Source organism: Lepisma saccharinum, chromosome 23, assembly GCF_977018435.1.
Source record: "Lepisma saccharinum chromosome 23, izLepSacc3.1, whole genome shotgun sequence".
Lineage (NCBI taxonomy): Eukaryota > Metazoa > Arthropoda > Insecta > Zygentoma > Lepismatidae > Lepisma > Lepisma saccharinum.
In genome coordinates, this window is record NC_139251.1 from 38,305,759 (window position 1) to 38,317,908 (window position 12,150).

Sequence of the window (12,150 nt, forward strand, 5' to 3'; positions counted from 1 at the left end):
AGAATCAGGCGTGATACCCAGAATTTAACATAAGAAATGTGCATTTACATTTTCGAGCTATGTAAGAAAGCATCGTATTGGTTAGGATCATGATTTAAAATTTTTAAGATAAAATTATTATAGTGGTGACAACAAATTGACAGTTGTTTTCTCTGCAGTCTTTACAGGTATTGGCAGGACTTTCACAACCCCAGAATCAATCACAGGGCCAAGAAGGAGGTCATTTTTCTGATACAACCGCTTCTGCTGGTGGTTCAGATGATGAGGGTTCAACGGCAGCTACAGATGGAAGCACTCTGCGGACTTCTCCTGCAGAACAGGTGTGTAGTTCTCTAAATATACAATTTTATGCAACTGTTTATGTGCACTCCTGTTTATACAAAGTGACAGTTAAAGTGTGTGCCATTTCATCTAATCAAAAGTGTACGTATAATATTGTCGGAAAAAATTGTCAATGGAGACAATTTAAAAATAAGAGCTGTCAAATCCAGCATTGGCACATTCACCAAACATCCGGGTTTCTTGGTGTCCTGGTCTACCTAAGTGAGACTATGATACCAAATAGCACACAATGAGTTCTTTTACATCTAATATCAGGACTGGCCGATACCAATACCAACAGATTTCACTGGTATCAGTATGGGAAGGTATAGGTTCAAATTTAATCACTGATGTACATTGTCATTATTTTCCATGCAGCATTGTGTGGAGAAATGGTATTGTGATTAAATAATTACCCATGTGAAATTATGAATATTTTAAAGCAAAATCTGGAAAATTGGCATACTGTGGTTCTGATGGAAAACTATGTGACAATTTTTTTATGTATTCTGAAGTGCTTGTTTCCATTTCAAACTTACCAACGTCAATATTTGTGTGAATTAGTAAGAGTATCAGTACTAGAATCTGTTTCAGGTCAAAGTGGTACCGTTCCTACTAATCATAGGCACAATTTCTTCATTACGACACTTTCAATGGTTCTGATGCATTACCCTGCTGACCTGGGGATGGAATGACACTTCTTCCCTTGGCTCGATGGCTGATTTTCCAAAGGTTGCACCTGGATTGATTCAGGTCTTAGGTATGATCCTAACCATTCAGCCTATTGGGCTGTATTAAGAGGTCTGGATGATAATTTCCAGATTATCTGTTATCAGTTAAAGTGTTTTTATTCACTTTTATGTTCAGATGGAACCTGGGCCTCCTCGATTACAAGGTGGCAGTGCCATCAAGAATGTTTTTGTCTAGATCACTTCACACTGTGTGAACATAATATGGAACATTCCAGCCATTTTTGGCTTGAACTTTGTGCCATATTAGTGAGGAGAAACCTTGTTTTGACTTCGTGTAGCCTTTTTCTTCCAATAGCCCACAGCTCAACAGAACCTCACATTACTTGGTTCTATGATGCAGTCACTGCTGAAAATTGTATAAAAGATAGGGCCTCCCCGATGGCTCAGTGGTAGAGTCACCGCCTTGTAATCAAGGGCTCCCATGTTTGATACCCGGTGGAGGCATATAGTGGTTCGGATCCCACTTTAAACTGTAGGTCCAGTCCCGATTAGCCTTACTGTGCATAAAGTGGACTTAAAAATCAAATCAATCAATGTACGAAAGGTAGTTGTAGTAACTCCTATTCTTTTCTTCAGGGTGGAAGTGCTGGTTCAGAGAGTGGTGGTAGCGGTGTGGACAGTATTACTGCAGAACACAATGTGTCTGGTCGAAGTTCTGCATATGGAGACAATATCCCAGAAACAGCTGTTGGAGCACGAAGTGAGACAAGTTCTCTGGGAGCACCAGCAGGTTTCCAGGTGAGAAAAATATCTTGTTTCCTCTTTTTTCACCCGTACAAAAGACAGTATCACAGTGTATTATGTATGCAACATTTTGCCATTTGCACATGCAATGTATTTAAGTTAATTTGTCACTTGGGACATGTTGTTACAGTGGAACCCTGATTTTATGTTCCTTGGTTTTACATTTTCTCGCATTATACAGAGTGGACCCACAATACATAGGAAAAATAAATATGTTGTGATAAGAAACAATGTATTCATATAATATGCTCGACGTGGTTACCATTGGTTTGCAATATGTTTCTCCCACTCTTAATGAACATGCATTAGACAAGAGCACGTTAAAAAATAAGTAAATATGAAAACTTAAAAAATAAAATTTTATTTTCCTAAGTATTGCGAATTTTGGTCCACCCTGTACATTCAGTCTTCATGGCCCCAATAGAGCAAAATGCTACGAAATTTCATCGATTTTACATTTTCTGCATTTTAAGTTCTTTCACCCTGGTCCCCTGAAAAATACAAAAATCGAGATTCCCCTGTATTAGTTCAGTGGAGTTTGTATTTTATGTTTGTAGATTTTTAGATGTTACATTTTCCACTAACTTTTTCGTATTTTCTGCATTGCGATGTGTCTAGAGCTGCAGACTCCTGTAAGATGTATATAATATAAAGGCAGTATTTATGTAACTTAAGGATACCAAAAAGTTCTAAAAAAACTTTTAAATGTCAGTCTAATTAAACAGCAGCTAAAATTATAATCTTGGAAAAGTATTCAAAGAGCTGGAAAGTCAATGAACATTAAATATAGTTATTGTACTTCATATTAATTTATTTGTTCATCATAGAACTGAAATCTCACTGATGCCAAACATATAATATGTAACTTGTACAAGAAAATACATAGTTAAAGTAAGTAATGAAAATTATTTTCCTGTAGTTTACGGTTATTACAAGCATAAGAAAACAGTTTTTCTGTGTGACGTTTCTTATGCTTGTAATAACCATAAACTACAGGAAAATAATTCTATAATGCAAGCAATGCGTACATACAAGAAAAACTAATAAGTAATGAAAAGTTTTGGTGTTACAACAATTGAATTAGGAACAGATACCGATATAACAGGTGGAATGTAATCATCACTGGCTCACTGGTGTCAGCCAGTACTTCTACGAAGTCCCGAGTGTCTCTCTCTGCATGCACAGAAATGCTGTGCTAGCTACACTTCTTTGGAGTCAAAATATCCTGCACAATATGCAAAATGCATAATTTTTATTATTTTAGATTGTATTATTTAACCTTTTGCCGCCCAAGCATCTCGAACGAGATACCCAAATGTAACCCTCACTGTCCCAAGCATCTCGATCGAGACACTGTGTCAAGGTCGTAGTTTTTACGTTATAACTTTCCTATTTTTGGCTAGAATTTCGATTTTATTTTTTATATTGTTCCTAACACATGTATTTAACAGAAATGGTTTTTTGCATTTTTTTTGTCTTCATGAAAATGGAGGGGAAAAGGCGGGAAAAGGTACTTCTCTTTTGCGGCTCTTTTCAACGTCAAATTTTTGCCGACCCCATTTTTTTAAAAAAAAGTATTTTCAGGGGATTTACCCCCTTTCCCCCTCCATATATACGCCGAATGTGCATAAATTATATATCTTCTGAATCTGTGATTCATTCTGCGTACAACGGTATATCGTTCATATCTCCAGGGCAAATAGTCTCTGAGCTAAAGTTATTTCAAGGTACCGCTGCATTTTGAAGCTTGAATCATTGGCGTGCCGACCATTCCTTTTTGGCTTACAACTCAAGTTACATTGGTCATATGATAATAATGCAAATATTTTTGTGTTCCTTACATGTCAGCAATAATTTCTATGTGCATTTAGAACTTTTCATATCCTTTTTTTCAGGGGCGGGAGGGAGAAACCCCATTTTTAAAAAGGAAAAAAACATTTTCAGGGGATTTCCTCCCTTTCCCCCTCCATATGTGCGCCGAATATGCATAAATTATATATCGTCTGAATCTGATTCATTCTGCGTACAACGGTATATCGTTCATATCTCCAGGGCAAATAGTCTCTGAGCTAAAGTCATTTCAAGGTACCGCTTCATTTTGAAGCTTGAATCAGTGGCACGCCGACATTTCCTTTTGGGGGTATAACTCAAGTTACATTGGTCATATGATAATAATGCAAATATTTTTGTGTTCCTTACATGTTAGCAATCATTTCCATGTGCATGTCGACACTGTCATGTACTTTTTGCTTGAGGGGAGGGTGGGGGAACAAAACTTTTTTCCCGAAATTTTGGAATTTTGAGAGTTAGCCCCCTCTCCCCCGCAACATATATGCCGAATTTGCAGAAATTTCATATAGTCTGAATCTCTGGTTCATTCCGCGTACAACGGTATATCACTCATCTCTCTAGGGCAATTAGTCTCTGATCTACACTCATTTAATTGAAACTCTGCATTTTGCTCAAAATCGGCTCGGGACAGAGAGGCTTACATGTGAAAAAGGCCTTGGGCGGCAAGAGGTTAATGATTATCACTCATGCAATTGCAAAAATTCTGCTAGATGGCTATGATAAAGTTACAGTGAAAAATTTATACATGTTCTGAACTTTTTTGAATTGTTACAGTTTTCAAGTAAAAAAGAAAATAAAGGTAAAGTGCTCCCCTGTGCTTTGCACCACGCCATGAAGGAGTATAGGGGATGTGGAGTTAGGGCCCCACACTTTCTTGATCACGGCCGAAGGTGGGGGTTATGTTACCAGCACCACTCCCCTGGCTGCCTTTATTCCCCAGAGTTTCCTCCAGGTACCCACTTTATAGGATGCTGGGTAAGTCCCGGAGCCGCTTGAACAGGTGGAAAAAAATCCCGGTTCTCTCCCCCCCCCCCCCCCCCCAAGGGATTGAACCCAGGTCTCTCAGTCAGCCTGAATTGGAAAGATTATCAATAATGGTATCATATTGGTTGAAAATGATATTGGATCAGCCCTAATTTACAGCCCTACACATTCATCCCCATAAAATGCCTTCAGTCGCATATGTATGTCAATTTGTAGCACATTTTCTGTGGTTAGAAACTCGATCTTTGCACGCTACTTCAGGCACTCCACCAACATTGCATGGTTACATGCTGCCATTTTCCTTGCAATAGTTCAGCATCCCCTGGCAATAGAAGTTTGAAACCTTCAATGGAGAAGCGGGAAAGTCTTATAAGTGCAATGTTTGGTTGCTCAAAATCCAAAATGCGTTTACAAGGTAACAAAGAAAATAAAAACATAGGAAGCTTTACTTTTCAGCATGCCCTCGTATATATACTTTATTGTAGATCCATTTCAGGATTGAAATGTTGTTCATTGACATTCCAAATTACAATTTGCAAAATTTTAACATAAAATGTTAATAAAAATGAAATTAGGCATACCATATTTAATACAAAATATTGAATTTTTCACGAGTTTTGTATCTCTTAAACCAATTAAATCTCAAACTCAAAATTTTTACTGAAGTTACTTATCATGGAGTACTGTATTGTGTACAAATTTCAGATTTTTAAACAACTGCCCACCAGAGATATTTAACCCTGAACTTGGAATTTTTTAACAAAAAGTACATGTTTATGACCCTGTGGAAAAAGAAATATTAAAGTCTCAAGCTTCAAATAATTTTGACATACTCTACTGGTACACAGGTACTTGCACAAAAAAAATCAAGTGTCAAACAAACTGCCTTCCCCCCCAAAAAAATGTCCGAAAATGTCATTTTGAGCGATTAAAATACACAATTTTGACCTTAAAATTTATTATGAAGGAAAAATATTTAGAAAATTACACAAATATAATTGTAGCCTATAATGTGCTTAACATCACAGATTTTGTCTCATTGTCGTAGGCGCGCCATGATAAAAGAATGCCCGCCATCTTCAAATCGGTGATAGTAAAAATAAAGTAACAGTGGTTCTGAACTGTCAACATATGAGGCTCACACCACACAAAAAATGAACTTTTTTTAAAAAATGATCAAGCAACCATGTTGTATGACTTCATATGGATTGACCCAAGCCTTAATTTGATGCAATAATTAAGCATTACTTATAAATATGGTTTCTTGCAACTGAAGCTACTGCTTTCATATTTTCACTAAAAATTTACTAAACAAAGTTAAGATATGAAAGAATAACTTAGGCCTTGTGAGTTACATAATTGTAATAAATACTAGGGATTGGCCGATACCGATACAGTACCGATATAAAATTTACCGATACTGATAACCGATATTCTACCGATCCGATATAAAATTAGAAATGGTCATTGAAGACCCTGAAATTTTCATTGATCTCCATAATAAATGTGTGTTTCGAGCTGATTGCAATGCAAGGGCATGGAGATTATCCATAAAAATTACAACAAAATGGCAGAATTTTGCACTAAATTATAAGATATTTATCGATATATCGGATCGGTAATTTTACCGATAAGCCGATACACCGATATGCCTATATTGGCCGATACCGATAGAGTACCGATTAATCGGTCCCATCCCTAATAAATACACAAGAACTGGACCAAGCAACAAAGCAAATGATTGGAAGAATCAGTTGATTTGCAAACTTTGTTCTTTTCAGTAAAAAAAGAATTAATTAATTAACAGTTGCTTAATAAGCTTTTTATAAGCTAATACAAATTAACAAATTCCATGTTACTACTGTTGTTTTTTTACATTCAGACGCATGAAACAGATGGCCTAGAACCCGAACCAGATCATGAACCAGATAGTGAAAATAGTTCCAGACTACATGCATTACGTCTACTGCTGTTGGAGCGATTGTTACAATACATACCTCAGCTAAAGGATGTTGGTGGTGTTCGAGCTATTCCATTCATGCAGGTAAGCTTAAAGATTTTGCAGTGTTGAATTAGTCATGCCTTTTCATGTAAATCAAAAAAAATTGCATCCAGAGTGGTAATTGTCAAGTTTGTCTTGCTATAATGTTGATGCTCCCATACTTCCAAGGACTGATCTTTTGTAAAGCATCACACAAAGAATATAGCATTTCATTAAGAGCAGTAGCGAAAATAATAATTTTTCTGCTGTATTCTAGAAGCCAAAGATGTAAAAGAGTCTAGAAATACTTTAAGATATAAAGGGACACAGAATGTAAGAATTATTGGAACTGTTGTAACCGCCTACCAATTCTTGTAGCACTGCTTGCAGCTGGAGAACGGTCGGAGACCAACTTCCTTACTGGGATTTTTACATTACAGGCTCTTAACATATTACCCGAACTCACACTAATTGCCAAAAACAAGTTTGTGTTCATAATTGGGAAAAGAGAGACGCGGTAGTATATAAATACGGAGAAACTAGTACTCACTTTTATCCACGAAGCTGTTTTTTTCTTTTTCAATTAATTTGAGTGGCCACTGCCACCATCCTCGTTGGATGAGTATTTGAGTACAGCAAGTTCCAACGAGGATGGTGGCAGTGGCCACTGAAATTAATCGAAAAAGTAAAAACAGCTTCGCAGATAAAAGTGAGTACTAGTTTCTTCGTATTTACAAGTCTGTCGTTAGTAATTTCAGGTTTTTATTAGGTTTCACATGCAAACGTGCTTAAATTATTCCAAAACAATCGGATTCACATGCATCGCAAAAACTTACAAACATGGCTTCCATCAGCTAAGCCACAAAATATCACCACACTGCCATTAATCTCTTTTATACAACGTGATTGCCAATATGACTTTTCTTTACATCGCTCTCAGAGTTATAATTTATACAGCGTGATTGCCAATATGGCTTTTGTTCACATTGCTTGCAAAGTTATAATTTGCACAGTGTGATTGAGCTCATATATAATTAGTTTTTATACAACATTTTAGAACTCTAGAACGTATGATCTGTCAAACTGTAAATAATTAAATATAAAAATATAAATACGTTAGATAGTATCAAAAATTCAAAACCTTACGTGAGTGAGTATAAATTTATCCAAATGACGTTTCGGAGGTCAATACTTCCTCCTCCTTCAGGTCCACATTAATATCTAGACACCAAACATGGTGTCACGTAAAAAAGTGTTAAATAGGATTATAGGTTGAAGGCAAGGGTAAAAAACACTTATAAAAGATTCCAGCTTTAACATAGTAAAAGTTCCTGTGTACTTAAAAAGCCCATATTACATACCAAAAGGTTAAAAACAGGTCCTCTGCAGTTGCCTAAGAACCCCTATCAGACATTGAGGCAAAGCGTGTGGGTAACGGTCTTCGCGCGCAGAGTAGAAGGTTACCTCCCGTCCATGGAACCGATTCCCCTCAACTCTTACATCACCAATCCAATGAAAATTCACATTCTTCCCCTGCAGCTCTAGAAACTTCGGCGGGGACATGAAAACCCAACTCGGCATAATCCTTACCGGCTTTATCCCATTTTTTCAGGAAATGGATCCACCCCTCATTTAAATTGCAGTCGTCTCTTTTGAGCTTATTATCATTACCGGTGCATATATGTGCGGCTTCATATACATTCCGCTCCAATTTATTATTACTCTTCCTAATAACTTCCCTTTTTACGATTCTATGTTTACTTTTCAATAATGTGTTGGGCGAGACCAGTTTTAGGAACCCCTTCCCTAATATCTTTATCATGCTCACCCCATTGGATTCGCATGCTCCTACCAGTTTGACCAACATATTCTCTCCTGCATTCGCACACAATTCTGTAAATCCCTTCTTGCCCTTCCAGGTCTTCTTTGTCCTCCCCTCCTCCTTTCTTATATCCCGTAAAATGCTTTCGCTCCACATTTAACCCCATATCCTTTCATCACTTTTTTTATTTTTTCCGAAATTCCTTTACGATATGGAATACCGACATAGCAAATTCCATCGTCCTGTACTTCTTTTTCAATTCTCCCATTGGCATTATTAGTTAGTTCGTTTCGAACAACTCTCTCAGCTTTCCTAGCAATTCTATTCATTTCCAAGGTCGAAAACCCATTCTTCAAGCCCACTCCCTTTATCCATGCTATGTCTTTCTCCTTCTGATTTTTATCGTTACACAATCTTTCGGCCCTAATAAAGAAATTGAGGTAAACGTTGGATTTCCTGTTTATATATAGATCACCCGCCAGTGGCTTATGAAAAACACCTGCGTTTATTCCAAAATCTAAATATACTTTATATACCTTATACATGTGTGATTTAATAAGTAAGGTAAATGGAAAGGAAAATATTAATTAATTTGACCCACTTGTACTTATTTCTCAACATAATGTCCATTCAACTCGCATATTTTACCCACTGGCTATTTTATACAACAATGTGTATACAATGATGCAAGAATCATTCACAGCATGTATCACTACACTGTTCATAGAATTTATTTTTTTCTTTGAGCCATTTCTTGTGTAGGCAGTGACTTTTTCTTAATTCTGTCGCACAGCGTCTGCAATAAATTTGAATACTACTCCCCAGTAATTGCTTCTCCTTTCTCCATGTAGCTGATAAAATTATAGTTCATATGAGAATACCAAAGCCATGACCTTGCAGATGGTATTGATTTTGCTTTCTGTGGTGTGTTTTCTGTCATGATTGTCCCTTCACCTCAGACTTGTAGTGGTGGATCCACATCTAATCAACAATTAAAAACCAGAACAAAAATTCATTCAGGTTACATCTAAATGGGTAAGAGAGATCCATTCAGATACGTTTCTGGCCTAACGTGAGCAAAATATTCCACCAGTCAATCACAAAGTTCATATGAGATGTTGTAAACATGTTCAGTCAAGGTTCTCACCATTTGCTATTTCTCAAACTTTGAATCTTTGATCATTCAAAATGATTTTTTTTTTAAACATTTCTATCATGTCTGAACTTATCTTATCTATTATGTCTGAACTTATCCACTGCAGTGTCCATCTTCAGTACTCATTCAGCCACGTTTAAATTCAGCCATGAGTGAATGGTTTTAAATAGAGATGATTCACCAAGAACAGGATTTAGTTTAGCTTTGATCTGGGTGATCTTTCTCCCAATTAAACAATAAAATGTTATGACTACATGATCCTCCCTTTTGTCCATCTTTGGGAATCCTTGTGGTGCCTTCTATTATGAACAGCCAATCAGAAACTACTCGGCACAAATTCATCTGAATGATGGAACAAAATGGTAGTGGAATGTTTTTGGTAATGCATCCATCTGTGTGTCATTTACCTTCCTTATCGAACAGCCCTAGTATATATTAACTTGCCACCCTATTTTTGTTTCTTTGAACATCGTTATCATCAGTAATTAAGACAGAGCCTCTTTTAAATGATAATGATTCCAAAATGTCAGGATCATAAGAAAACATCAGTCCATCCTGGGTAACTACTGAATGGTAAATTAATTTAATGTTTGCAGGTCGTCCTCATGCTAACTTCTGATCTGGATGGTGAAGATGAGAAAGATCGTGTTTGCCTTGAGAATCTCCTAGCTGCATTAGTTTCTGAACTACAAATGAAGCAGCCAGACACCACAAATATTTGTGAGAGAACAAAACAAAGAGAAGTTCATCTGGTTATTATGAGATTACTGAGTAAGTAAATATGCATTAACTGTTGTTTTGTGTGTGTGTGTGTGCATATTGGTTTTACAAATTCTATTATTACTCTGCATGTTTTGAGTTTAGATATCTATCATTGCAGGCGATATGGTTTTTCACATTACAGTTAATTAACTGACCAATTGTAAGCTTAAACAGTTTGTAGCATGCATATAATATGTAATAATTTATTGAAAAGTTAGTGAAAATTGTAGCTCAACCAGGATTTCACTTTGTGACAATGCTCTACCACTGTACTACCAAGCTTAACTTACGGATTTATAGGAGGCCATTTTGTGTACCCGAGGTAAAGCTAAGGTGAAGTACCCATTGCATCATGCTATAAAGGCACATGGGGGATGTGGAGGTAGGACCTCACACATTCTCGAGCTCGACCAAATTTATGGAAGTGGTGTGAAACACTGTGCTGTGGCTGATTTATCCCCAAGATAGCCATTTATTAAAGGCTGGGTGAACCAAACAGCTGCTTTATGCAGGAACAATGTTGGAAAAATTCTGACCTTAGATCACTGACCGCAGGAATTGAACTTGGGTCTACTGCATGGCAGTCGGATATCCTATGAACTGGAACCACCTGTAGGCAATCGAAATCTGCATTTGCAGGATGCCTTGAATTTGTTCACAGGGTGTCTACCAGTTAAGGATGTCAAAAAATCAACAGGTGGGTCAAGATAGTCAAGAATTTTTGCTATTTTTTTTGTATAGTATAGTGAACTTACATTGTTCCTACCTGTACTGAGATTTAATAAAATTTGATATTTGGAAATCTAAAATTGTTTTGAATTGTATTTAGGATTTGTTCACTTTGTTTCTTAAGAATAACAGTAGGCTTCAAAATGTACAACAAAGACCCCTTAACAAACTCTGGCAGCTACAGCATCAAATGTGAATGCAACCGAAAATACAGGACAATGCAAAAGACCCATCAAAGACCATTTCGCCGACCATCTAGGATACATACGCAGGAAAGAAAGTTATTCTGGTTTATCCAAACACGCCTTAGAAACCAACCATCAACTTCCACAGGACTGCGTTTCCTTCATTGCACATGCGAAAGGAAAAATAGAACAGGACGTTAAGGAAGGGGTACACATGATCAAAAACACAACTAATCTCAATGACAATTTATGTGGAAATCTTTATTCTTCTTGGTACAACACAGTAAAACTCAAAAATCCATCCCCCCAAATCAACATTCCAAACCTACCAAGACTTACCAACACTGCAAGACCGCAACGACATCTTCCGATGTGCATATCAAGTAAAGCAGCCAGTGTAATGACAACCACGTCTACTCAGTCTTTCCACGACCAGCCCTGAAGATGACTCCGTGAAGGAGTCGAAAGCTTGGAAGAACTTCAAAGTGTTTTTTAACATGCTGTTTGTGTGTTATTTTAGTGTTTTAACATATATGTTGCCGGCACGTGACGTAAGAAGTAACAGTCATATTCTTGTACGCTTGAAGTTTTGTAAAAATATTAAAGTAATGTGGCCATTCCCCATCCTGGATGAAGTCTAAAGCATTAATTTTTTCATGCGTTAATAACAAAAGCAAGTCTAAATCACTTGTTAAAGAACAGCTTCAGTTTTCATCTTAACCAATCCTGTAGTAGGGATTGTTCATTAAAAAAAGATATCTATTTTCTTAATTTTGCAACTACACTCAAGTAGGGGGCGATTAAATTAATTCTAGGAAAAAGGTCAAGAAAGAGGAAGGAAAGGTCAAGAATTTTGGATTTGT

General features: G+C 36.8%; 1 protein-coding gene across 3 annotated transcripts in view; it reads left to right on the forward strand.

Annotated features, from left to right (window-relative positions):
- The window catches only part of poe (E3 ubiquitin-protein ligase-like protein poe), a 206,180-nt gene that overhangs the window by 133,844 nt on the left and 60,186 nt on the right, over positions 1 to 12,150 (forward strand). For all 3 annotated transcript variants that reach the window (XM_083109941.1, XM_083109943.1, XM_083109942.1), the window contains 4 exons: positions 159 to 320; positions 1,650 to 1,811; positions 6,535 to 6,696; positions 10,208 to 10,382. In XM_083109941.1, the coding sequence (XP_082966067.1) occupies positions 159 to 320; positions 1,650 to 1,811; positions 6,535 to 6,696; positions 10,208 to 10,382 (661 nt within the window). The remainder of the gene's footprint in view (positions 1 to 158; positions 321 to 1,649; positions 1,812 to 6,534; positions 6,697 to 10,207; positions 10,383 to 12,150) is intronic.